General features: G+C 39.5%; 1 protein-coding gene across 2 annotated transcripts; it reads right to left on the bottom strand.

Annotated features, from left to right (window-relative positions):
- Positions 1 to 633: 633 nt before the first annotated feature.
- On the bottom strand, positions 634 to 24,644 carry LOC117498259 (integral membrane protein 2B-like). Of its 2 annotated transcripts, none has more exons than XM_034150274.1 (7): positions 24,394 to 24,644; positions 9,430 to 9,597; positions 8,054 to 8,122; positions 7,300 to 7,449; positions 5,383 to 5,493; positions 3,815 to 3,965; positions 634 to 1,210 (listed from the first exon to the last, which is right to left on the bottom strand). In XM_034150274.1, the coding sequence occupies exons 1-7, from the start codon at positions 24,475 to 24,477 to the stop codon at positions 1,122 to 1,124; spliced, it is 822 nt and encodes a 273-aa protein (XP_034006165.1). In that variant the 5' UTR covers positions 24,478 to 24,644; the 3' UTR covers positions 634 to 1,121. The 2 variants fall into 2 exon arrangements, with proteins under 2 accessions (XP_034006165.1, XP_034006166.1); XM_034150275.1 differs by having other exon boundaries at positions 9,466 to 9,597.
- Between the last annotated feature and the right edge of the window lie 3,130 nt (positions 24,645 to 27,774).

Here is a 27,774-nt window from a genome sequence, read left to right as displayed (position 1 = left end):
ACCGAACTCATATATACAATAAACCTTTGTACCAAATACCCAAAAAGCTGCATACTAAAGCACAGTAAACTTGTGTATAAATACACCAAAAACAGCATACTAAAACTGCGTATAAATACCCGAAAAACTGCATACTAATAATAAGTACACATACCCCAAAAACTGCATAGTAATACACGCTAAACCTATGTACAAATACCCTATAAACTGCATACTAATACACGCTAAACCTATGTACAAATACCCTATAAACTGCATACTAATACACAATAAACTTGTGTATAAATACCAGAAAAACTGCATACTAAAAATAAGTACACATACCCCCAAAACTGCATACTAATACACGCTAAACCTGTGTACAAATACCCTATAAACTGCATACTAATACACGCTAAACCTGTGTACAAATACCCTATAAACTGCATACTAATACACAATAAACTTGTGTATAAATACCAGAAAAACTGCATACTAAAAATAAGTACACATACCCCCAAAACTGCATACTAATACACGCTAAACCTGTGTACAAATACCCCAAAAACTGCATACTAATACACGCTAAACCTGTGTACAAATACCCCAAAAACTGCATATTGACACTGAAATGAAAACAGACGACAGCACAAAGTTAGTTCTCCTGGTTTATTGTGTTGGTCTGTTCATATCTTTAAAGAGATTATATACACGATGAGTACAGAAGAGTTCTCCAGAACAAACGACACAAAGAGAAAGCGACCGTGAGAAAGACGTGGAAGCTCTGCTGTGATGTCTAAAGCTAGACAAGAGGAGCGCTCTCTGGTCTGAGGAGCAGCTGCAGAGTATTCATATCTCCAGAAGACAGGAAGCGTCTCCCTGCTGCAGAAACAACTTCATATCACACTACCCCATTTAAACACACGCTACAATCGCACTTTGATTACAATAATTTAGCTGGTTTTTTAGATTATTTTATGAAAAGATTCCCCGGAGATCCCGTACAGAAGAGTGGAAAAAAAACACACCTTTTTTTTTTATCACAATCAATGGATATTTAGCAAACAGCTTCACTGCTCTCTCTCTCACACACAAACTACCTGAAGTAAAGAAGGGGAAGTAGAAAGGGTTAAAAACACCACTCAGGCCTCGCAGATCAGCGTCTCCACGACAACGCGGCTCTCAAAGTGACGGATCTTGTGGCAGTTCAGAGCCTCGCGCTTCTGCATACCTGAGGAAATAAAACAGAACAGCGTGTTAGAGGGGTCAGGCTCGATCATCATGTGCTCAGCAGCTACAGGGTAGATATGGCACTGAACACCTGAAGTCCCAGGCTCCAGCGTGTTAGAGGGGTCAGGCTTCATCATCATGTGCTCAGCAGCTACAGGGTAGATATGGCACTGAACACCTGAAGTCCCGGGCTCCAGCGTGTTAGAGGGGTCAGGCTTCATCATCATGTGCTCAGCAGCTACAGGGTAGATATGGCACTGAACACCTGAAGTCCCGGGCTCCAGCGTGTTAGAGGGGTCAGGCTTCATCATCATGTGCTCAGCAGCTACAGGGTAGATATGGCACTGAACACCTGAAGTCCTAGGCTCCAGCGTGCTAGAGGGGTCAGGCTTCATCATCATGTGCTCAGCAGCTACAGGGTAGATATGGCACTGAACACCTGAAGTCCCAGGCTTCAGCGTGTTAGAGGGGTCAGGCTTCATCATCATGTGCTCAGCAGCTACAGGGTAGATATGGCACTGAACACCTGAAGTCCCGGGCTCCAGCGTGTTAGAGGGGTCAGGCTTCATCATCATGTGCTCAGCAGCTACAGGGTAGATATGGCACTGAACACCTGCAGTCCCAGGCTCCTCCAGCAGGGTTTTGTGGCAGATTGTTGCACCTCTCTCTTCATATATATCTATATATAAAGTTTTTACCAACTCTCATCTAGTAGCCCCTTCATCCCTGTGACCACCTGAACCTTTTAACCTGTTAAGCCCCGAGCCTGTTTTTCAGGTCTCAGGCTCGAAAATGACATTCCCAGAACAAATGACTATATCTACACTTCTAAAAGGGGGAAATTAATAATCTTTTTTCTCAAAGTAATGATAAACCTGTGAGTTGGATGTAGAAAAGTCAGAACAATATAGAATTTTTTTTTTAAAGTAAATTCAGATTGAACATAGTAACATTTTTTAAATGATAGTGTCCGTCCAAATAAACCATTACTTATAGTGAAAACCACCCTTGGATGATGGTAAGGTAGACTAAAAGCTTTAGGAATCCAAACTACAACATATAATAAGTACCCTGTATCAAGATTGATGCAAAACAAGTGACATTTGACCTTTTTAGAGAGATTTAGCACAAAAAAAACACTTCTGGGGTCATTTGGGTAGATTTGCCATATCTCTGGAACCCATTGGTCGATTTTGGTGATTGACACCTCTTTTGAACCGTTAGAGCCAATAGAATCAAGAGGGGAGTTCCTAAATCCATCTAAACATTACCATTGAGGAGTGAAAAACCGGAAGCTGGGTTGTAGCTATCATAGCAGCTAATATGAAATCTAAAATGAAGTTTCTCATCTCCATATCTCCACTGAAGCTGCTGAGCACATGATGAGAGACTTGAGACGTGAATACTATTTCCAAAACGTTTCCAGGGCCTGGAATTGGCAACCTGAGTCTTCCAGGTGTTTCCTGCCCCTGTTGGTATTGAGGATGAAGCTACCAGTTAGGAGTAGGTGTATACTATATATATATTTATATATATATGAAGAGAGAGGTGAAAAAAATCAGGCCTAAAACCCAGATATTACTCAGCATTTAATCACTTCTTGGTTCTCTTCAACAGTTTTCTGAGTAGGTTTCTGATTGTTATGATGACATAAGGTCTGTGGTTAACACAAGCCGAGGGGTTTTTATTCTACCGCATTAAATCTGTCCCACAACTGGTACTTTGTCCTCTCTATACGGCTAGCGAGCGCTATTATTGCTGAGCGGCGTGTGGTAGTCACACTAAACCTGCGTACAAATACCCAGAACACTGCATACTAAAGCACATTAAACTTGTGTATAAATACACCAAAAACAGCATAGTAATATACTCTAAACCTGTGTACAAATACCCCAAAAACAGCATAGTAATATACTCTAAACCTGTGTACAAATACCCCAAAAACTGCATAGTAATATACTCTAAACCTGTGTACAAATACCCCAAAAACAGCATAGTAATATACTCTAAACCTGTGTACAAATACCTCAAAAACTGCATAGTAATATACTCTAAACCTGTGTACAAATACCTCAAAAACTGCATAGTAATATACTCTAAACCTGTGTACAAATACCCCAAAAACAGCATAGTAATATACTCTAAACCTGTGTACAAATACCCCAAAAACTGCATAGTAATATACTCTAAACCTGTGTACAAATACCTCAAAAACTGCATAGTAATATACTCTAAACCTGTGTACAAATACCCCAAAAACTGCATAGTAATATACTCTAAACCTTTGTACAAATACCCAAAAAACTGCACACTAAAACTGCGTACAAATACCCAAAAAACTGCATACTAATACACACTAAACCTGTGTATAAATACCCGTAAAACTGCATACTAAAAATAAGTACAAATACCCCCAAAACTTCATAGTAATACACAAAATAAAAAAAATAAAAAGCACCCCCAAAACTGCATACTACAAATAACTACTAACACTCCAAAAACTGCATACTAATACACGCTAAACTTGTGTACAAATACCCTATAAACTGCATACTAATGTGTACAAATACACAAAATACACATGTGAGCGGCGTGTGGTAGTTACCGTAGATGCGGTCGCGGCGCTGCAGCATGAAGGTGTCCTTCCCGCGGCAGAGGTTATAGATGAAGTATCCCAGCTGCTCCACGTCCTCCAGGCGCTCCGTCACCACCATCTCCTCGTGCATCAGGTACGACTGAGGCAGGTACGTGCCCGCCTGAAACACACCGCCACCATCAATACACGAATCAACACAAGACGACACGTTTAGAGCTGCGTTCATGTTCTGAGGAGCATTTTAATAAGTGAAATTAAACCTTTTTTAGTTACATATAAAATATATAAAAATGTATTTATTTTACATTATTTGCAAAAAGGCTGTTAACAGATGGAAGATGTTAGCCTAGCTTAGCATAAGGCTGTTAACAGATGGAAGACGTTAGCCTAGCTTAGCATAAGGCTGTTAACAGATGGAAGATGTTAGCCTAGCTTAGCATAAGGCTGTTAACAGATGGGAGATGTTAGCCTAGGTTAGAGTGAAGACTGGACACTGATGGGGATGGTTAGCCTAGCTTAGCATAAGGCTGTTAACAGATGGAAGATGTTAGCCTAGGTTAGCATAAGGCTGTTAACAGATGGAAGATGTTAGCCTAGCTTAGCATAAGGCTGTTAACAGATGGAAGATGTTAGCCTAGCTTAGCATAAGGCTGTTAACAGATGGAAGATGTTAGCCTAGCTTAGCATAAGGCTGTTAACAAATGGAAGATGTTAGCCTAGGTATAGCGAATACTGAAAACTAATGGGAATGATTAGCCTAGCTTAGCATAAGGCTGTTAACAGGTGGAAGATGTTAGCCTAGCTTAGAGTGAAGACTGACAACTGATGGGAATGGTTAGCCTAGCTTAGCATAAGGCTGTTAACAGATGGGAGATGTTAGCCTAGGTTAGAGTGAAGACTGAAAACTGATAGGGATGGTTAGCCTAGCTTAGCATAAGGCTGTTAACAGATGGAAGATGTTAGCCTAGGTTAGCATAAGGCTGTTAACAGATGGAAGATGTTAGCCTAGCTTAGCATAAGGCTGTTAACAAATGGAAGATGTTAGCCTAGCTTAGAGTGAAGACTAAAAACTGATGGGAATGGTTAGCCTAGCTTAGCATAAGGCTGTTAACAGATGGGAGATGTTAGCCTAGGTTAGAGTGAAGACTGGAAACTGATGAGGATGGTTAGCCTAGCTTAGCATAAGGCTGTTAACAAATGGAAGATGTTAGCCTAGGTATAGTGAATACTGAAAACTGATGGGGTGCTGAACCAGGCGGAAACTGTTAGTTTAGCTTAGCATAAAGAATGAAAACAGACGGGAATTGTTAGCCTAGCTTAGCATTAAGTGCTGAACCAGGCAGAAACTGTTAGCCTAGCTTAAAATAAAGAGTTGGAACAGGTGGAAACTGTTAGCCTAGCTTAGCATAAAGACTGGAAACTGATGGAAACAGCTAGCCTGGATCTGTCTGAAAGTACCTCTGGAGAAAGAAAGGGAGCCACAGTACGCAATCAAGATCAAATATTATGAAGCTCGACCCCTGATGATGTCACAGAGACACATTTCACCGATTAAATATCTCTCTGAGGTGTTTCACCTTAACGTTGATGAGCAGCTCCAGGAAGTCTCGGGGCTGCATCACGACGGAGGTGTTCAGCGGGATCACGTAGCATTTGTTCAGACTCAGGTCCAGGTAGGCCGTGAGCCTCTGACACACAAAGCACACAGAGAGAGAATATTAGTATTTAAAATGCAGTATTTTTCTTTTTAAAATGATCACATAAACCTTGTTTTTGGTAGAATATAAACCAGGCTGATTGTTGAGACATGGTATGCTTTAGGATTTAACTAAAAACTTCTGTTAGGGAATAATTTGCTTAGGTATTCAACCTTCGACACAGTTCATAGTTTTCTCCCTTTACGGTCTCTTTTCCCACGGCATAGTTCTACGCCTACGGCCTTGGGTATTGCTGCTATCTCTCGTAAGGAGGGGCAGCTTGGGTGCTATGACCGAGCACACGCTGACATGAGGTCGTTTACTGTTCAGGGACGAAGGTTCCCTGGCGCACATTCCTTCCTAAGTTAGTGAGCTCTAGTTAGATTCAGGGTACATATTGCTTTAGTCTCACTGATAAGGAATGTTGATTATTTCACTCCGAACTAGTTAAAACCTGGAACTACAGAAGAGTACAGAAGAGTTCTTCAGAATTGTTTTGGCAACCTCTGTGTCAACTCGTGACACAGCACCTGTCTTGTCAGTTCTCCGGCCAAAGCTCCAAATAAACCGTCAGTGTTTGCCATCAAAGCTCCAGCTCTCCTCGTGTCTCTCTGAGTCCTGACTCCAATTGCTTCAGAAGTTTCCCCCACAACTACTTTAGTCTGTTTTTTATGTACATTTTTACTTCCAACTTGTTGTGTTTAGGTAAATATCTGATTTTATTTTATCTTTTTATCTCACATTCTTTCTTTGATTTCTTGTGTGTAGAAATATTTTTTTTACTTTTGTTGGACATTTTACTTTCTACCTTTTTTTAAATATATATTTTTATATTTCAAAGTATCTTGACCTGCGCTATATATAGTATATACATACATATTCATTAATATTTGTATATCATTTCAATGATCTACATCCTGTTTTACCAAGTCTTATATTCTTATAAGATAATAAAATGTACTTTATTTATCAATTTGGGAATTGTTGTTGTTGCAGCATAAAACAAAACAAGGCATTGCACATAATAACACATTAAAAGAGTAGAAATAAACAATTCCAAAATATAAACCTCTCTAGCCCCGAGAGCAGGGGGGTCAAACTCTATTTCATGGTGGGCCTCATCAGCATAATGGTTGCACTCAAAGGGCCGGTTGTAACTTTAAGACTATATAAATATACATATATTAAAATACATATATATAAAATAATGTACTATATCTCATGATTGCCTCTGCATTGGATTATTATGGGATAGGGCAATTAACTACGTCTGAAAGCAGAACTCTAGGGCAAATCATTGCAAGTCTCTTCAGTGCGCATGGCACAAAATGATTTTAAAAGAAAATACAAATTCTGGGAAAAAGTCATAATAAAAAAGTCAAATTCTGAGAAAAAAAGTCAAATTTGAGATGCATTGTGGGACATGTAGTTTATGGGCAACGTGCTTCTATAAATCGGCCTGTAACCGTATAATAAACATATTATATTCTTTGCAAGTGAAGTCTGGCCTTGAGTTTGACCCCCCTGCTCTAGGGGCTCCGTAGAGAGGTTTATATTTTAGAATTGTTTATTTCTACTCTTTTAATGTGTTATTATGTGCAATGCCCGTACATCTCAAAACAGGAATAGAACCAAACCCGCATTAGAGAGTATGAAAATAAAAATCCCTGTTTCACTCGTATTGCTTTAAGTACTTTAACTCTGACCCGCTCTTTTAAAATCATGTCTCAATCGAAGATAATCGAGTCTGTATTTGTGAAGAAGTCGTGTTTTGTTTTTCTCGAGGATTCGTCTCACCCTCTGGAAGTCGTGCACGATGTCGGCCGGGTCTCCTAATCCGAACTCGGGCACGGGAACGCTGATCAGCGCCACCTGCTCCGCCTCCAGGACTTCGATCCTCTGCTCCAGGCGCCACAGAGGCATCTTGTGGTGCAGATCCAGCTCCATCTGAAACCAGCTCAACACGTTAGACATCACCTCTGAGGTTATTCAGAGCCTTCACAGACAAGTCTGAACAGAATGTGACGGTCAAACGGGAGAAACTGTGGTTGAATATGATCTGTTAATTAGTAGGTATGCAAGTATGCTACTTTTAAATCCAGACTGAAAACGTATCTTTTTGTCGCTGCTTTTGAGTTAGCTTGTACCCTTGTTTTAGGGTACTTCAAATCACACACGAGTCCTGGCTCATGCAAAAAGCAAATATATATATTTATGATGATTAAAGATTCTCTCTCTTTTTGTCCTGATCCATTTTTATAAAAACCTGTCTGAAAATGAGCTGATCAGATTTTGGACACTTTATGATGTCATAACGATGTTTTGGCTTGTGTAACCTTTAGCCAATCAGCAAGCAAGCAAGGTAACCCCCCAATTATCACCTGAATCTCTTCCTAGAGCACCATTGTGTTCTTTTTAAACCAATCATCTCTCAGAGGGGCGTGGCCAGCAGCAGCTCGTTAGCATTTACAGCTACAGACACAGAATCAGCACTTTTGGAACAGGGCTGAAACAGATTATCTAATGAGTTGTAATAAAAGCTTCTTCGTACCTCATCTTCCTCCTGCATCATGTAGTCTTCCTCACGGTAGTTCATTCCGCACACAAACACCTGCCCATGCTGCGGAGAGACGTTAGAAACAACCAGATGAGAAACAACTATTTTGTGAAATATCATTTTCATATTGCACTTAATTAACTCAGGCTGGTATTTATTTGTTAACCTTAAGATGATTGTTCTCGGAGCTTTTATTTTTGAAAGAATTGTGTGTGTAGTGTTTCAATCATTGGACATAGAGAGCACAAAATAAATATATTTATTATTACTGTGGGCAATTTGTGTCAAATCCAAATGATCCAGAGTCCACCAATACTTCAAAATCGACCCAGAATTAATCAAATGAGCCCACAGAGAGTACAAATACAGCCACTTGCTGGTTCAAACTCAATGTTTTGATCCTGAAAATGTGCTGCATAACCCCCATAGCTACTCCAAAATAATCTAAATCTACCAAGCCATTTTTAAAACTATTGTTCACATAAGCTAAAGTGCTAATTGCCCAACATATGCAGGTTAGCATCCGGCAGTTTCTATGCGCTACTGTCCCGTACTGTACCTTTCTATCATAACACTTTGGGGTCTCAACATTTCATGGTTCACAACAAGACTGTGAGCTGGCAGATAGACGACTGATATTTAATCTTCGTTTCCATAGAGTGGTGCAGTGACGAGTCCTAAAACCAGGAAGTGAGTCAGCATTTCACCACTTCCTGTTCCCTGGTCTCAGAGCCAATGGGATCTCTCCATAGGGTTTTGGCTATATCTGTAAATAAGGTCTGTGGTTGAGACGCATTGAAGAGACGGATCACGTTTTGTTCTGCGACATTAAATCCATCAGCAGTGACCCCACTGGTGATTTCTGAAGAGTTTACGTGTCTGAAAAACGATGGTTGTTACCAAGTGGCTGAATAGGACTACAGAAGTCGTGGAGGACGTTGTACGTCATTACGCCGAACACGTGAACACTCCTCTAAGTTTGTTTGCCTTGTTCTGCTTGAAAGCAAGTCCCTGCCTCCTGCAGACTGTTCAAACAAACGCTTCAACTCGAACCATTTAGAATCTGTATGTTTGAATATGGATCTGAAGTTGGCGTGACGTTGAAGTCGTGCTGCTGGACTCGCCTGTAGCTCCTTTATAGCATAACGTTAGCATTTAGCTTCTGGAGATTAGATTTATGATTAGAACATTATAAAAGTAGGGTAGACATGTGGAGATTATCCGGCTGAACAAAACGTGCATTTATCAAACAGCTTCGTTTTCCACAGACCTTATTTCGAGCTATTTTCCAAAATCCCATTGCTTTGTTGTCGAGGGAACCAGCAGCTTACTTCAGGGTAAATACGTCATCCCTGCACCGCTCTAGTTACCTGGTCTTCCAGCTCAGCTATGGATGGGTGTCTCACCTCCAGGATGTAGTAGCGGTACAGATAGGCTCCGCCCACAACGACCCCCGACAGCATGAGGGCCAAACCCAGACACATGCAGCAGCACCAGGCGCGAGACGCAGGGCGAATCAGGGGGGCGGCCTCCACATCCTGAGGAAGAGGAGGAAGAAGAGGATGAGATGAAGGAGGAGGAAGAGGAAGACATTTATTATATTCAAGATAAGTGATGCATCGATCTGACATTTTTCAGCCGATGCCGTGTATACAGTAACAATTGTGTTTTACTGTAACTTATAAATGAAGAGTAGGATATTGTGGAACAGCAGCCTATCCCTTTAAGAGAGAGAGAGGATAAGATACTGTGAGTGAGCGTAGGGAGTTTCTGGAAGTTAACGGGAGTTTAACAAAGTCACAAATATAAACAACGGCCTCCCAACTCTTTTGATGCAATTGCTACCTTTTAGTGTCGTTTTTCAGCTACATAGTCCAATACATCCTAACATGTAACGGTGCATTACTTCGTCAGGTTTAAGAAAAGATTGCAGTAAGTATTAGGGCTGTGCAATTAATCGTATTTTAATCGCAATTACGATTTTGGCCTGCCACAATTACGAAAACAACATAATCGGAAAAAACTATTATTTAGCTTTGCTAGGTTGTGACAGTGCAACATATTTGATCTAATTAATTTGTATTTATCATATTTATATATGTTTAGTAGCTTGTTGAAGTGCGCTCCAAAATATTTGTTGATCTTGTTTATTGGTATTTATTATTTTGATATTATTTATTTAAATGTATAATTTATTTAATTTATTTTTGTATTGGTTTTTCAGTTGAATTATACGTTCAGGGTAATCAACAGTTAAAAAGATACTGTTCAAATTATTATTTGTATTTGTTTTAAAGTTCAATAAATGGATGTTTTCAAAGTCAATGGATAATCGTATTTAATAATCGTGATATCAATTATTGACCCAAATAATCGTGATTATGATTTTTGCCATAATCGCACAGCCCTAGTAAGTATCATAAGTTTTATACTAAAAACAAGTTAACATTCCCTTTAGGTTTCACGGTGCAACCTGTTCAGTTTGGACGCAACGATAAAGGGTTTATTTCGTCATCGTCAGGATCAGAAGTGTCGGTGCTGATCATCGGAGGCTTTGATGAATCTTCAGGAGACTCCTCTGAGACTCAGGATCAATGTGAGGATCTGGGTTTAAACTGTCAGGAGATCAATGGACTCTGAACTATAACCACAACGAAGTGCATTGAATGTTGGATTTAATTTACCGATCTTGAAAACACTCGTTTAATGAGGCGATGTCCTGCAGAATCATAGAATGTTTCTCCTGCCACCAGCAGCAGTTTGACAGTTTGACAGTTTGTCAGTGAAGCGATGTGAGAAAATGCAGCTGTAACAACTTCAGAAAGGCCACTCAGCATTTTATAAAAACCCTCAGAGCTACAGGAGGAAATGTGAGGGCTGACCTGACGTTTAATTCAACAGAAAACAACAGACAAAAAGTCCACAATGTTGATGAAGCAGAGAAGAGGAAGTGTGGGAGAACATTTTAAAATGCTCGCCATGCAGAAACATTTCCTGATCGCCATCTTAGGCAAATGAAAAGAGGAAGTGAAGGCAAAATAAAACAGAAGAATAATAAATGTGGCCATTTTAAAGTTCAGGTGTATATCAGTATGTAGTGTCTCTACTTTAAAGAGTCCTCTCCTGCTGATGTTCAGGTGTATATCAGTATGTAGTGTCTCTACTTTAAAGAGTCCTCTCCTGCTGATGTTCAGGTGTATATCAGTATGTTGTGTCTCTACTTTAAAGAGTCCTCTCCTGCTGATGTTCAGGTGTATATCAGTATGTTGTGTCTCTACTTTAAAGAGTCCTCTCCTGCTGATGTTCAGGTGTATATCAGTATGTAGTGTCTCTACTTTAAAGAGTCCTCTCCTGCTGATGTTCAGGTGTATATCAGTATGTAGTGTTTCTACTTTAAAGAGTCCTCTCCTGCTGATGTTCAGGTGTATATCAGTATGTAGTGTCTCTACTTTAAAGAGTCCTCTCCTGCTGATGTTCAGGTGTATATCAGTATGTAGTGTCTCTACTTTAAAGAGTCCTCTCCTGCTGATGTTCAGGTGTATATCAGTATGTAGTGTCTCTACTTTAAAGAGTCCTCTCCTGCTGATGTTCAGGTGTATATCAGTATGTTGTGTCTCTACTTTAAAGAGTCCTCTCCTGCTGATGTTCAGGTGTATATCAGTATGTAGTGTCTCTACTTTAAAGAGTCCTCTCCTGCTGATGTTCAGGTGTATATCAGTATGTAGTGTCTCTACTTTAAAGAGTCCTCTCCTGCTGATGTTCAGGTGTATATCAGTATGTAGTGTCTCTACTTTAAAGAGTCCTCTCCTGCTGATGTTCAGGTGTATATCAGTATGTAGTATCTCTACTTTAAAGAGTCCTCTCCTGCTGATGTTCAGGTGTATATCAGTATGTAGTGTCTCTACTTTAAAGAGTCCTCTCCTGCTGATGTTCAGGTGTATATCAGTGTGTAGTGTCTCTACTTTAAAGAGTCCTCTCCTGCTGATGTTCAGGTGTATATCAGTATGTAGTATCTCTACTTTAAAGAGTCCTCTTCTGCTGATGTTCAGGTGTATATCAGTATGTAGTGTCTCTACTTTAAAGAGTCCTCTCCTGCTGATGTTCAGGTGTATATCAGTATGTAGTGTCTCTACTTTAAAGAGTCCTCTCCTGCTGATGTTCAGGTGTATATCAGTATGTAGTGTCTCTACTTTAAAGAGTCTCCCCTACAGGAGAGAGAGAACCACAAAAAGCAACAGGGCCCCTTTAAGAAGTGTACAAATAATATATTACACATTATGTATTTCATCACCAAGTCATGATTATCTGATCCTCCTAAATGTTATTGATCATGTGAGTTTAATGATCATTGAACTTTTCCCATGTTTGACTTTCATAAAAACAAGAGGGTTCTTCGTGTTTCACAACAGCGTCATAAAACAAGTCCCAACAGGTCTAAAAACCAGCATTTCATAACTCCAACACACACACACATATACACACACACACACACACACACCCTCACGTGTCTACACAGTGAAGTATGGTAACTTCACACACAGCAGGAACAACGTGTACGATCAGAAAAAAACACGCGTAAGGAGCAAAAAGATGATTATTTTAATATCTTGTGTGGATGATGAAGCTTAGATTAAATAATATTCCCATTACTGATATAAAGAAGTTAATGCAAATGTAAAAAGAAGTGTTTTAAAAAGAGGAAAATATCTCAAAATGTCCCATTGTTTGTTTTTGAGGATCAATGAGCGTGTGTGTGTGAGTGTGTGTGTGTGTGAACCTTTAGACACACACACACATTTGAATGTATTATTAGTACAGTTCTGCTTTCGTCCTCGTGTTCATTAACGTTGTTTTCGAACTGATATGTTGATGACAAGCGTCTGATAGAACATAAGTGAGATCTCCCTCTCTTCTGTTGTTTGGTTTGCTGAGGTTCATCACATTTGTCTCGTCAATAATCAGGGTTTAATGATGTGATCATTCTCTGTGTTCAGATCACTCTGCACTGCAATAGTGTTCCATTGTGATGTCACTATGTTCCAGAAGTAAACAAAGGAGTCCAATAGAGTGCTGCAGGGATGGCGGCAGCGTTTCCGCCAGGGGGGGGGGGGGGGGGGGTCTTGCCGTCATTTGACTCGGACACCCTGAACTTGAGCCGAGGGCGTCCAAAAAAATGTATAATTCGAGATAAGATCAAGTTTTTATCGCTTGAAATGACGAAAAGGAAAAAGGACAAGGACATCCCTCTGTTGGAGGGGCAAAGGAGTCTGGCGGGATTATTTTCACCGCCAGCAAAGCGTGTTCCTGTGACGGAAAGTGTACTGCCAGCGAGCCTTGACGGGGGGTGCAAGTGGAGCACGCGCGTGAACTGCGAGCGCCGGAGCCTCCGTGGTAAACTGTGGTAACATGAAGAGCCGTTTGGGAGCCGAAAGACTCTTCTTATGGCGCATTTCCACCATGGCGCGGAGCGCGGTTTAAGCGTGCCGTGTCGTGCCGTGCCCGTTTTTGGTTGCGCTTCCACTAGGCCTAGTTACGGCCCGGCCCGGGGCCACTTTTTCACCTCTTTTCTGGCCCGACAAAATTGTGGTTCTATCGGGGCCAACAAACAGGGCTGAGTCGGGCTGAGTATGCTAAACTAGAGAGAGAATCGCTGGCAACGGGGCTACAACTACAACAAGATGGACATATTTGACCGTGATTTAATTGTAATACAGGTTTCAAAATGATGCCGAAGTAACAACATACTGATACCGGTTAGTAAAAACCATGAATTAATGCTTTGTCAAGTCTGCAGACAGACAGCAGGCGAAACACCTTTTAAAATGCGTGTTTTCTAAATGGAGATTGGCTAAGCTAACGCAGTATATGCTCCGACCGTCCACACTCACAACAACGGCCTATACAGACATAAATAAAGCAGCGACTGTATTCACCATGACACAGGCAGTCTGTGGTTTGTACTTGTTTCACTTTTCTCTAGTTTCTGAACAGATATGAGGAGCTGTGAGCTCTGAGTGCTAACAGCTAACGGCTGTGTTGTTTTTCTGGGGTTCTCATTGAAGATGACGTCACGGCTCCGCCTACACTGCGTTACTATAGATACTGCCCCAGTTCCTAAACTGTAATGGAAATGCGCCATAAAGTGAGCCAGTCCTAACGAGGCCTAGCCATACCGAGCGGGGCCGAGCGAGGCCGTGTAGTGGAAACGCGCCATTAGTGAGCCGAGCCAAATGATCCGGCTCACACACACACACACACACCATGTATTTATAAGTGTCTATACTATGTTTAATCGTACCAGCTCTATAGTATATTACATTTCTACACCACAGTTATCCTATACTGTAATACACTGTGAATCATACACGGATATAGTACTGTTAATACTTTATATTTGTCATAAATACTCATATTATAATATATACAACTCTAAAAATAACTGCTTCTTATGCACTTAGATGCTAATTGGATTTGTTGTTGCATCAAATCTAATCTTCTAATCAGAAACTGGTTTTTATTCATAAACAATCCCGTTATTAAATATTTAGTGAAAGCCCCTATGGACGAATCTGCTGAGAAATATCACATTATTAGATTGTTTCTCTGCTACCTGTTGCTTTTACTCAGTCTCTATGTGTGTTATATTAACTGGGTGAAGGGCATCTGGGTCGGGGGGGTTTAGAGGGGTGGAGGGCGTTTATTAATCTCTTCTTCTTGAGTTTTAGCGTCACTGCAGGAGCTGCTAAAACCCCCCGGCTGAGTCTCTCTCTCTGAGCGATTTAAAGTAATCCTCTCTCTCTCTCTCTCTGCAGCCGATCAGACGACACACAGCGAGAGGAACAACCAGAAGAAGAAGAAGAAGAAGAAGAGATAATCCAGATCATTACCGTAGAAAACTCTGTAATCTCCTGCAACAAGAGTCAGACGTCTGGGAGGGAAACTCCATATGTTTGACCCAGGCTTTCATTTGGTAGGAAGACCTCGTTACAAAACAAAGCCTATTGTTGAAATGTGTGCAGATTCTGCCAATTCAGCTTCCTACATTTACACAATTCATTGCAATTTAATAGATATTGCAATATGAACTGTGCACTATTAAAACAACAGGCGGGGCAATATTTGTTTATGGAAAAATAAATGTCATTAAAAAACAAATGGTGGTGCAGCTGAGATATGCAGACCTACAAGTTGTATTCGTCATGTTGAGTAAATATATTTGTTTGGTGAAGATCCTTAAATAAAAAGAAAACACCATGATCAATACGTGGTATAATGTTAACACACCGGAAAAAATGCTGCTCCAAAAACAAGTAAATATATAATAAAAACAAGGTGTTTTCTCTTTTAATAAGTGAACAAATCTGCCAATAGAACAAGTACAAAATGGCTTGGTGAGATTTCTTGAAGTAAAGATGGGATCTTAGCCGCTTCGGGGGAACTAAGTACTTTGCCGTACTTAGTTCCCCCGAACTCTTTGGAACTATCTAGCAGATCGCATTCTCACCGGAATAAGTTCCCGGAGGGAGGATTAGGCAAATGAAGCCGCTGACGTCACTTCTTCTTCTTCTGCTTTGGGTTTACTGGCAGGCCGCAAACAACTTCACGGCGTATACTGCCACCCGAAGTCCCCGGCCGGAAGTCCCGGAGTCCGGCAGTAAATCACCAGAAGCGTAACACCTCCTCATCTCCACCGCTCCCATGTTTTCTTTTGTGTTGCCATAAGTTAGTCTCTCTCCGTTGGTGCGCTGGGCTAATGCTAATAATGCTAATGCGAGCAAATAAAATGGCAGCTTCACAAAACATTGCAGAGTTTTACGGGCCGTGGTTTGCAATCCACCCAGCCAATCAGAAAGTGGAACCTTTTCCTCCCCAGGAAAGTACCACCTCTCTAGCAGGGACTGAAAAGGGGGTGGAAAGGTTCTCATGAACTAAGTTCTAGTTCCAGATCTTTTTGGTGTGAACGCAAAATCCCAAGAACTATCGGAACTATCCTGGGAAAAGTACTCCGGTGTGAAAGCGCCTCGAGATAAATGACATCTTGTATTTAGCTGGGAAAACTTATTTTGAACTGTATTGGACCAGAAACAGGGAATTTGTAACCAAAAAAAGCCAGAAATGCTCAGACGCTTTCTGTTTTCTGATGTTAGTGGAGATTTTCCTAAAAAATAAGATGTTTTAAGAGACTTTGACTTTAAAAGATGCCTTGTCTAAAAACAAGACTTAACTTATTAGGTCTTATATCAAGTGTAACGACATATTCTGACTAGAAATTAGACAAATATACTTGGCAAGATTTTACATTTTTGCAGTGTAGGAATAATGATGCAAAAATACACGATTGGTCATCATATCGCGTTTGAAAAATAATTTCAATTAGTTGTTTTTTGACAAATCGGACTGCTCTAATAGCATGGAAACAAACTATAGATTTTGCAGCTCCAGTCATGTCTTTTCTTGTTGGGAAAATAGTGAATGTTCCTTCTGTATCAGAGTAGCACGTGATAACAGAGGCCCTACGTAGCTGTGTACGTAGCCAGATTCAGATTCAACTTTATTGTCATTACGTAGTACATGTACTAGTGACGAAATGTAAGTATAGGCATCTGACCAGAAGTGCAAAATAGCAGTGCAGGAGTCTACATAATAAGAATAATTATACATAGAATAATTATAAATAGGCTATAAACAGATGAATATATACAGTGTAAACGACATTAAACGGATGTCTGACTACATGGATGACGCTCATGAGACACTGTGTTGAAGTTATGAGAGCTATGTTCCTCAGATTGGCATGATGACACAGTCACTGGAGAGATAGGCATATGACTGTCATGTGTATTGCTTACGCAGGCTCAGCTAATCTTAACTAATGTCAGAATACTGCTTTGAACCAGTATTCCTCCATCTTGTGACTGTAACACCCTCTCTAGTACATCAGCATCTCAAGGACTCTGGGAACTATTTGTCCCACGTAGCTCTGTGTGTGACGAGTACTTCCATTCTTGAGAGGATCATAAAGACATGGATCCTGATACTGAAGATCAAGGAGCCAGTGATATTTTTCTAACATAATTGTTTAAGATAAATATAGCATGAGGGCGTTAATGTGGCTTTAATGGCCGCGCCCACTTTAGGGTGAAAATACTGCATTAGAGCGAGCAGAAAATAAAAGTGTCTTCATGTCTTAAAGCTGCCGAGTCATATTTTCTCTCAAACAACAAATAAATCCAGAGTTACGGTTTCTTTACTTCCTCTTCAGAAAAAAGGACAGTAAAAGAAACTCTCAGTTTCAGCGTCAGCCTCTTGACTAACTGAGTCATTATGTGGTCGATAAATCATCAGAAAACTGCAATAAGTGTCTTGTTTTATCCGTCAAAATGAATTCAATGTTCTCCAAACTGAGAAAATGCAACTACACAAAGCTCCTTACACTGTTCATGTATATATAATATCCTGCTTTATATCTTGTTACTGTACATTTGTATATTTTCTACTTTTTTTTTTAAATGCTATTTTAATTCTATTTGAGATGTTTACATTCTAGTATTGTTTATTTCTACTCTTTAATTTCTACTTATGTGCAATGCCTTGTCTTTTATGCTGCTGCAATGCAAACATTTCCCAATTTGGGATCAATAAAGTACCTCTTATCTTATCTTATAGATTCTGCAGCTCCAGTCATATGAACAAAATCAATACTAACACATTTAAATGAGGGGATATTGGCATGCAATTCAACAAAGATATAGATAACTCATCAGAAATCTATCAAACAATAAAACAATTCTTCTGTACCTGCAAATAACAACTATTGATGACTAACTGAGTCATTATGTGGTCGATAAATCATCAGAAAACTGCAATAAGTGTCTTGTTTTATCCGTCAAAATGAATTCAATGTTCTCCAAACTGAGAAAATGCAACTACACAAAGCTCCTTACACTGTTCATGTATATATAATATCCTGCTTTATATCTTGTTACCGTAAACATGTATATTTTCTACTTTTTTAAGGCTATTTTATTTCTATTTGAGATGTTTACTTTTTGGATTGTTTATTTCTACTCTTTTAATTTGTCTAATGTTCAATGCCTTGTTCATGCTGCTGGAACGCAAACCTTTCTCACATTGGGATCAATAAAGCTTATCTTATCTTAATGATATGACTAGTTGCCTGGGACACTTAAACCCAAGTCATCAGTAATGTATGAGTGTGTGCACCAGCTGCGATCTGGTGTCACGTGTTTCCAGGTGACCCGATTTTTAAAAAAAAAGGAGAAAGTATCGTGTGTTCGCACTTATACAAATAATTCAGTGTTTTCAGTCTAAAGATTCCTTCCTGCGTTCACAGCAAGCTCTGTGAATAAATCCTCCTCTGAATGCATTACTGCTCCTATAAAAACACGTTTATACTTTAGGCATCTCAACGACGCTGATCAGACTATTACAGGATATTAATAAACTCTAAATACTTTCAAATCCAGACTGAAAACGTATCTTTTTGTCGCTGCTTTTGAGTGAGCTGTTCCTATCCACACTGCAGTATTGCTTTCATTCTGTAACACTTTATATTAAAAGGTACACATGTTCACCATCAACTAGTTGTTCATTAACTGCATGTTAGCAGTATATTGTCTCTTTATTAGTCTTTATAAAACACTTATTAATGCCTTATTCTACATGACCATATTCTACAAGTAATATGAGTTAGTTAGTTGAGAGTTGAAACACTTATAGTTTCATGTCTTGTTCCATAAGAATAGATCATATTTGTTAAGTGTTATCAGGGAAGTCAGTCAGAGTTAGGGGTGCGGTACTAGTAGTGTCTCTCAGCTGCGACGCGCTGGGGGGGGGGGGGTTGTGCTAGTGGGGCCTCTCCGACGGGGGTGCTGCAGCCCCCTGAGCACCCCCCTTCCCGCGGTCCCTGAGTGTTATTATGGGAGTTCTTGTGGTGCTACTGCCTCATTAGGCCCATATTGAACAGAGCATATTGAGACCCTAACTCATGGACAACAACTTCTTTATTAACAATCAATCAGCACTAATCAGAGGGTTATTGAGGAAAAACTCTCAACTAATGGATTATAACTTGTAGAATATGGTCATGCAGAATAAGGCATTAATAAGTGTTTTATAATGACTACTAAAGAACCAATAAACTGCTAATATGCATGTTAATGAACAACTAGTTGATGGTGAACACGTGTACCTTAATATAAAGTGTTACCATGTATTCTATACCGGTTGTGTTTATTTTACTATTCTGTAAAGCACTTTGAATATCCGTGTGCTGAAAGGAGCTGTATAAATGAACGTGCCTTGCCTAAAGCAGAACTACAGGATGCTTTCACTTGTTCATGTGATTAAAGCACGAATGCATCCATAACAATAACTGGAATGACAGAGGAGAATGGTGCATTCAAGTGCTCTTCTGATCGTTGTTGTTCCGTCTGTGGTGCGTTCAAAGACGCCGTTTCAGGAAACATAAAAAAAAACGTATTTTGTCGTAACTTTTAAGCTCTTTAACTCCCGGAAAAGAAGCCGTTGCATAACTTCTGTGTGACTCCTCCTTTCTCTAGCAGCTTGAGACAGGAAGCAGCCTCTCCGTCTCATTTCAACAACTAAACTCTTCATTTTCACCACCATGTCTGCTTTCTCTTTGTGATAGTGACGCAGGTTTTATACCAAACAAGCAGATAACAAACTGGTTTCCCTTTTGATGAGAGACCACAGAAGAAGGGACAGAGCAGATAAAGACAACAGAGACACTTTAACATGAAAGACAACACGAGACACTTTAACTTGAAAGACAAGAAGAAAACCGTCTTATTGAAAAGTGGGTCTAAAACACAACCGTGATGTCGGAGGTATTACTTAATGAAATCCACTCAAATCATGTTACAGATATGGTTGTTCTATTTCTACACAAATTGACTGTCAGCTCTGTGTTTGTAGCTCAAAGTGTAACACCTCCTTGTTAGGCTACGTCTCGTATCGGCTCTGAGCATCTGGTGTTCACTTCCTCTCTGTTGTTGATATGTAAATATTTACTGCGTCATGTTTTCCTCTCGAGCTGCTGCTGCTGTAACGCCAGAAACACCTAATTTAGGATCGTCGTGTCCCTCCATGAGGCCGTGAGTACACGCTCACACACACAGTCACACACACACACAGTCACACAAATGCACAGTCACGTCACACACACGCACAGTCACACAGAATATTATCAGACACCCAGAATATATCTCACACACAGAATATATCTGACACACAGTCACACAAATGCACAGTCACACACACAGAATATTATCAGACACACAGACAATATCTCTCACACACTGAATATCTCTCACACAGAATATATCTGACACACACAGAATATATCTGACACACAGTCACACAAATGCAGTCACACAGAATATTATCAGACACAGACAATATCTCTCACACACAGAATATATCTCACACACAGTCACACACACACACAGAATAAATCACAGTCACACTGAATATATCACACACACAGAATATATCTCACACAGAATAAATCACAGTCACACTGAATATATCACACACACAGAATATATCTCACACAGAATAAATCACAGTCACACTGAATATATCACACACACACACACACAGAATATATCTCACACACAGTCACACACACACACAGAATATATCTCACACAGTCACACAAATGCACAGTCACACAGAATATTATCAGACACACAGACAATATCTCTCACACACAGAATATATCTCACACACAGTCACACACAGAATAAATCACAGTCACACTGAATATCTCTCACACACTTCTTCTTCAATCTGCACCCTTGTTTTTGAAATGTTGCACCCAGTTAGCCTCTGACCCCGTCAATAGGCGTTAAAAATAACAACAATATCACTTTTCTGATATTCTAAAGTAAACAAATTAAGCCACAGATTCGCCAATGACAAAATAAAGCTGCACACTTTACAAAGAGAGAAATGAAACGGTCTTGTTGTAATGCTTTCTGTTGACTCATGTCTTAATGAGCTAATGTCATTAAGGAGGATTTAGTGTTTGAAACAAGCAGATTGTTCATCAGCACAAAGTCAAGCAGAGTGAAGAAGATCAGACACCCATTAGCTCTAATGTACTCTGGGTTCAATAACAGCAGCTTTTTCACTAGACGACTCAAACTGGCAGCAAAAGATTACTTTTAATAGCAAGTATTTCCATGTCCTGCTTCTTTATATCAAGTATTTTTAACTATATTTCAATATTATTATATTCTCAATTGGGATTAATGCATCAGAATAAATATATTAGATTCATTATTTTATATTGATATCTGGGGGGGGAATTCAAAAGCTGTATATAAAGTAATATAGTAATTATATTTCAATAAATACAAAATGTTCTGCATCATTGGTACTTTGATAAATACATTTGAATGCCTGCACTTGAACCCAACATGCAGAGTTTGGGCTTTTGAGGAGTCTAATGATCTAAAAAGGAGGCAGGAGAATCTAAAGTCGGCCTGCTGAGTTTGAAATGTTTAGCCTGCTCTATTTCTGGTTCTATAAATGTCTGAGCGCCGGCTTTAGCTGATCACTTTATCTCCGTTTAACCTCCTGAACACAAACTGCTGCAGAGGAATTAAAACAAGACCACCGTGAGATGTTAAAGTGATGCCAGAGAACAGTTTGAGAACACAAGAGAGACACTTATTGCTGTTCTCTGATCAGTTAGTGACTAAATAATTAACCAGTTAGTCTCAAGAGTTTGGTGGCATAACACACACACACACACACACACACACACACACACACACACACACACACACACACACACACACACACACACACACACACACACACACACACACACACACACACACACACACACACACACACACACACACACACACACACACACACACACACACACACACACACACACACACACACACACACACACACACACACACACACACACACACACACACACACACACACACACACACACACACACACACACCACACACACACACACACACACACACCACACACACACACACACACCACACACACACACACACACACACACACACACACACACACACACACACACACACACACACACACACACCAAGTCTAAAAACAAGCTTTTTTTTAGACGCCAACTTCCGCATTTTCTGACATCTTATTTTTCAATAACAGATTCATCAAAAAAAAAAAGGTTTGAGATCAAAATGAACAGATTTCTTGTTCTTTTTCTCGCAAAAAAAGAAATGTTTTAGTCAAGTTTGTGGAAGATTTAGGTGCATGTTTTAGGAAGAAGTTCATGGTGTTAATAGTTTTGCACAATTTAATCCTTCACAAACATAACAGGCTTATTTACACAAGGAGAAAAAGGATGCTTTTCATCCTAATATTGGAAAAGCCAGAGTCAATAGATAGGTAGTAGGTAGGTAGGTAGGTAGCTAGGTAGGTAGGTAGGTAGGTAGGTAGGTAGGTAGGTAGGTAGGTAGGTAGGTAGGTAGCTAGGTAGGTACCAGTGTGTTCAACATTAAAATACAAATACTTAAAAGTGGAAAAGAACACTCAGACAAATAAAAAAACTCCCACCAATAAAACCATCTCATCTGGAACAGTCTTGCTGCTCATATGATGATGTGAGTAAACACATGTTTGCTTTTCAGTTGAAAACTAGGGGATTTCTCATCTCTGCTGTCCATTATGATGCAATCTATAACCTCTGAGCCAAGCCTTCATGAGAGGAACGACTTTCTCTCTTTCACAACAGGGCGGAGGAGACGAGTTTGAACTCGACTTTGTTCCCGGAGAGAGACACAAACACGCCTCAGCAGTTTGAAGGGATCCATTATCACTCATCCAATCCGTCGGAGCTCGACTGGAATAAAACCCACATTCAAAGACGCCGCCCGTTTGGCTCTTTCTGACTTTTCAGCAAACCTTTTTTGTCCTAACTTTACTGACATGTTATAGTTCTCTGTAAGCTCTTTAACTCCCGGAAAAGAAGCCGTTGCATAACTTCTGTGTGACTCCTCTTTTCTGTAGCAGCTCGAGACAGGAAGCAGCCTCTCCGTCTCATTTCAACAACTAAACTCTTCATTTACATCTCCATGGCATTCTCTGCAGAGATGTGCCCAACACTAGAGAGAAGTTAGTAGCTGCAGCTTCAATGATACTTGTTTAGCACCATGGACATTTCACCACCATGTCTGCTTTCTCTTTGTGATAGTGACGCAGGTTTTATACCAAACAAGCAGATAACAAACTGGTTTCCCTTTTGATGAGAGACCACAGAAGAAGGGACAGAGCAGATAAAAGACAACATGAGAGACACTTTAACATGAAAGACAACATGAGAGACACTTTAACATGAAAGACAACACGAGAGACACTTTAACATGAAAGACAACATGAGACACTTTAACATGAAAGACAAGAAGAAAACCGTCTCATTGCAAAGTTTGACGGTCTTTAAAGACAACGGTTAAATATAAATTCATCAATCTTTCTTTAACTTCCTTACAACCTTAAACACTTGTATTCTTCTTATTATGCGGCCTGCTACTTTCCAATTCCTCATTTACTTTGACTTGATATTATCTTTTATCACAATATTTTAAAGTGCACTATTTATATAGTTAGAGTCCCTTATTTGCACCTTCTTTGGCGTTATTGGTGTGTGTGTGTGTGTGGAGAGAGGTCTAACACGTTCATAACTCATTATTTCAACTTAGGGCCAGGTACTTAGAAGTAAAAGTACTCAGATCTTGTATAAAAACAGAAGTTATTTTATGTTTCTATCTGTTTATTGTGTTATGTTAGACGTAATGATAATTTCTTAAAATGCAAAAACATTAAACACGAAGTTAAAGAAGTGTTTATAAAAGTAATAAATGACATGAAATGAGAGGAAGAGGAAGTAACCCTTATTGCGCAACAGCAACCTCTATACAATAATGCAGATATTTGATTTGAATATGCATTTAAAATGAGGAAAAACACCCAAAAGGTGCAGAACAGTTGAAATGTGTGAAATGTGTGAAATAGCGGCAAAGATTCAGAATATAACACTTTAGAAATGCATTAAAGACAAACAGATAAGAGGAAGAGGACGTAACCGTAATTGTGCAAAATGAACATGAATTACTTGAGAAACCTCTATAAACAATGCAGATATATTGTTTTTAAGGTTTAATTTAAGAGAAATACTGGGTTTTTCTCGACTGCGTCTTCTTCCTGGAGCTAACTCTTAGTGTTAGCACTAGCACAGTTAGCATTAGCACAGTTAGCCATTTTCTACTCACTTTGTCCTCTTCGGGGATAAGAGTTTCTGCGTCCTTTTTCACATCCTTCTGGCCCAGAGCGGAGTTAAAAGACACCTTAACCATCCTGGAAGTAACGCGTGCAAAGTCCAACGACAAAAAAGCCTTAAAAACCCGTAAAAAGAACAAAAAGATGTGCTCCGAAGTGAAGAACTTCACTCTCTCCGGCCAAAGTCTGATCTGTTGTGATAACAGTCAAGCTGCGCACTGGCCCACTGCGCAGCTTGACGGTTGGCTTTCAGAATAAAAGCATAATAGTAAAAGTAGAAGTACTCAGGTCTTGTACTTGAGTAAAAGTAGAAGTACTCAGATCTTGTACTTGAGTAAAAGTAGAAGTACTCAGATCCTGTACTTGAGTAAAAGTAGAAGTACTCAGGTCTGGTACTTGAGTAGAAGTAGAAGTACTCAGGTCTTGTACTTGAGTAAAAGTAGAAGTACTCAGATCTTGTACTTGAGTAAAAGTAGAAGTACTCAGATCCTGTACATGAGTAAAAGTAGAAGTACTCAGATCCTGTACTTGAGTAAAAGTAGAAGTACTCTCCGTCTCATTTCAACAACTAAACTCTTCATTTACATCTCCATGGCATTCTCTGCAGAGATGTGCCCAACACTAGAGAGAAGTTAGTAGCTGCAGCTTCAATGATACTTGTTTAGCACCATGGACATTTCACCACCATGTCTGCTTTCTCTTTGTGATAGTGACGCAGGTTTTATACCAAACAAGCAGATAACAAACTGGTTTCCCTTTTGATGAGAGACCACAGAAGAAGGGACAGAGCAGATAAAAGACAACATGAAAGACACTTTAACATGAAAGACAACATGAGACACTTTAACATGAAAGACAACACGAGAGACTTTAACATGAAAGACAACATGAGAGACTTTAACATGAAAGACAACACGAGAGACACTTTAACATGAAAGACAACACGAGAGACTTTAACATGAAAGACAACATGAGAGACTTTAACATGAAAGACAACACGAGAGACACTTTAACATGAAAGACAACACGAGACACTTTAACATGAAAGACAACATGAGAGACACTTTAACATGAAAGACAACATGAGAGACACTTTAACATGTACTTGAGTAAAAGTAGAAGTACTCAGATCTAGTACTTGAGTGAAAGTAGAAGTACTCAGATCTTGTACTTGAGTAAAAGTAGAAGTACTCAGATCCTGTACTTGAGTAAAAGTAGAAGTACTCAGATCTTGTGCTTGAGTAAAAGTAGAAGTACTCAGATCTTGTACTTGAGTAAAAGTAGAAGTACTCAGATCCTGTACTTGAGTAAAAGTAGAAGTACTCAGATCTTGTTCTTGAGTAAAAGTAGAAGTACTCAGATCCTGTACTTGAGTAACAGTAGAAGTACTCAGGTCTTGTTCTTGAGTAAAAGTAGAAGTACTCAGATCCTGTACTTGAGTAACAGTAGAAGTACTCAGGTCTGGTACTTGAGTAAAAGTAGAAGTACTCAGATCTTGTTCTTGAGTAAAAGTACTCAGGTCTGGTACTTGAGTAAAAGTAGAAGTACTCAGATCTTGTGCTTGAGTAAAAGTAGAAGTACTCAGATCCTGTACTTGAGTAAAAGTAGAAGTACTCAGATCTTGTGCTTGAGTAAAAGTAGAAGTACTCAGATCTTGTACTTGAGTAAAAGTAGAAGTACTCAGATCCTGTACTTGAGTAAAAGTAGAAGTACTCAGATCTTGTGCTTGAGTAAAAGTAGAAGTACTCAGATCTAGTACTTGAGTGAAAGTAGAAGTACTCAGATCCTGTACTTGAGTAAAAGTAGAAGTACTCAGATCTTGTGCTTGAGTAAAAGTAGAAGTACTCAGATCTAGTACTTGAGTGAAAGTAGAAGTACTCAGATCTTGTACTTGAGTAAAAGTAGAAGTACTCAGATCCTGTACTTGAGTAAAAGTAGAAGTACTCAGATCTTGTGCTTGAGTAAAAGTAGAAGTACTCAGATCTTGTACTTGAGTAAAAGTAGAAGTACTCAGATCCTGTACTTGAGTAAAAGTAGAAGTACTCAGATCTTGTTCTTGAGTAAAAGTAGAAGTACTCAGATCCTGTACTTGAGTAACAGTAGAAGTACTCAGGTCTTGTTCTTGAGTAAAAGTAGAAGTACTCAGATCCTGTACTTGAGTAACAGTAGAAGTACTCAGGTCTGGTACTTGAGTAAAAGTAGAAGTACTCAGATCTTGTTCTTGAGTAAAAGTACTCAGGTCTGGTACTTGAGTAAAAGTAGAAGTACTCAGATCTTGTGCTTGAGTAAAAGTAGAAGTACTCAGATCCTGTACTTGAGTAAAAGTAGAAGTACTCAGATCTTGTGCTTGAGTAAAAGTAGAAGTACTCAGGTCTTGTACTTGAGTAAAAGTAGAAGTACTCAGGTCTTGTACTTGAGTAAAAGTAGAAGTACTCAGATCCTGTACTTGAGTAACAGTAGAAGTACTCAGGTCTGGTACTTGAGTAAAAGTAGAAGTACTCAGGTCTTGTACTTGAGTTAAAGTAGAAGTACTCAGATCTTGTGCTTGAGTAAAAGTAGAAGTACTCAGATCTTGTGCTTGAGTAAAAGTAGAAGTACTCAGATCCTGTACTTGAGTAACAGTAGAAGTACTCAGGTCTGGTACTTGAGTAAAAGTAGAAGTACTCAGGTCTTGTACTTGAGTTAAAGTAGAAGTACTCAGATCTTGTGCTTGAGTAAAAGTAGAAGTACTCAGATCTTGTGCTTGAGTAGAAGTAGAAGTACTCAGATCCTGTACTTGAGTAAAAGTAGAAGTACTCTCCGTCTCATTTCAACAACTAAACTCTTAATTTACATCTCCATGGCATTCTCTGCAGAGATGTGCCCAACACTAGAGAGAAGTTAGTAGCTGCAGCTTCAATGATACTTGTTTAGCACCATGGACATTTCACCACCATGTCTGCTTTCTCTTTGTGATAGTGACGCAGGTTTTATACCAAACAAGCAGATAACAAACTGGTTTCCCTTTTGATGAGAGACCACAGAAGAAGGGACAGAGCAGATAAAAGACAACACGAGAGACACTTTAACATGAAAGACAACACGAGAGACACTTTAACATGAAAGACAACATGAGACACTTTAACATGAAAGACAACATGAGAGACACTTTAACATGAAAGACAACATGAGAGACACTTTAACATGAAAGACAACACGAGAGACACTTTAACATGAAAGACAACATGAGAGACACTTTAACATGAAAGACAACATGAGACACTTTAACATGAAAGACAACATGAGAGACACTTTAACATGAAAGACAACATGAGACACTTTAACATGAAAGACAACACGAGACACTTTAACATGAAAGACAACATGAGACACTT

The sequence above is a fragment of the Trematomus bernacchii genome, unplaced genomic scaffold (genome assembly GCF_902827165.1).
Source record: "Trematomus bernacchii unplaced genomic scaffold, fTreBer1.1, whole genome shotgun sequence".
Classification (NCBI taxonomy): Eukaryota; Metazoa; Chordata; class Actinopteri; order Perciformes; family Nototheniidae; genus Trematomus; species Trematomus bernacchii.
This window is presented reverse-complemented; position numbering and strand designations above follow the sequence as displayed.

Coding starts and splice junctions, on each gene's coding strand:
- LOC117498259 (XM_034150274.1), bottom strand. CDS start 24,477: ATGGTTAAGGTGTCTTTTAACTCCGCTCTGGGCCAGAAGGATGTGAAA. Junction 9,598..24,393: donor TTATCCCCGAAGAGGACAAA/GTGAGTAGAAAA, acceptor CCTCTTCCTCAG/GATGTGGAGGCCGCCCCCCT. Junction 8,123..9,429: donor TAGCTGAGCTGGAAGACCAG/GTAACTAGAGCG, acceptor GTCTCTCCGCAG/CATGGGCAGGTGTTTGTGTG.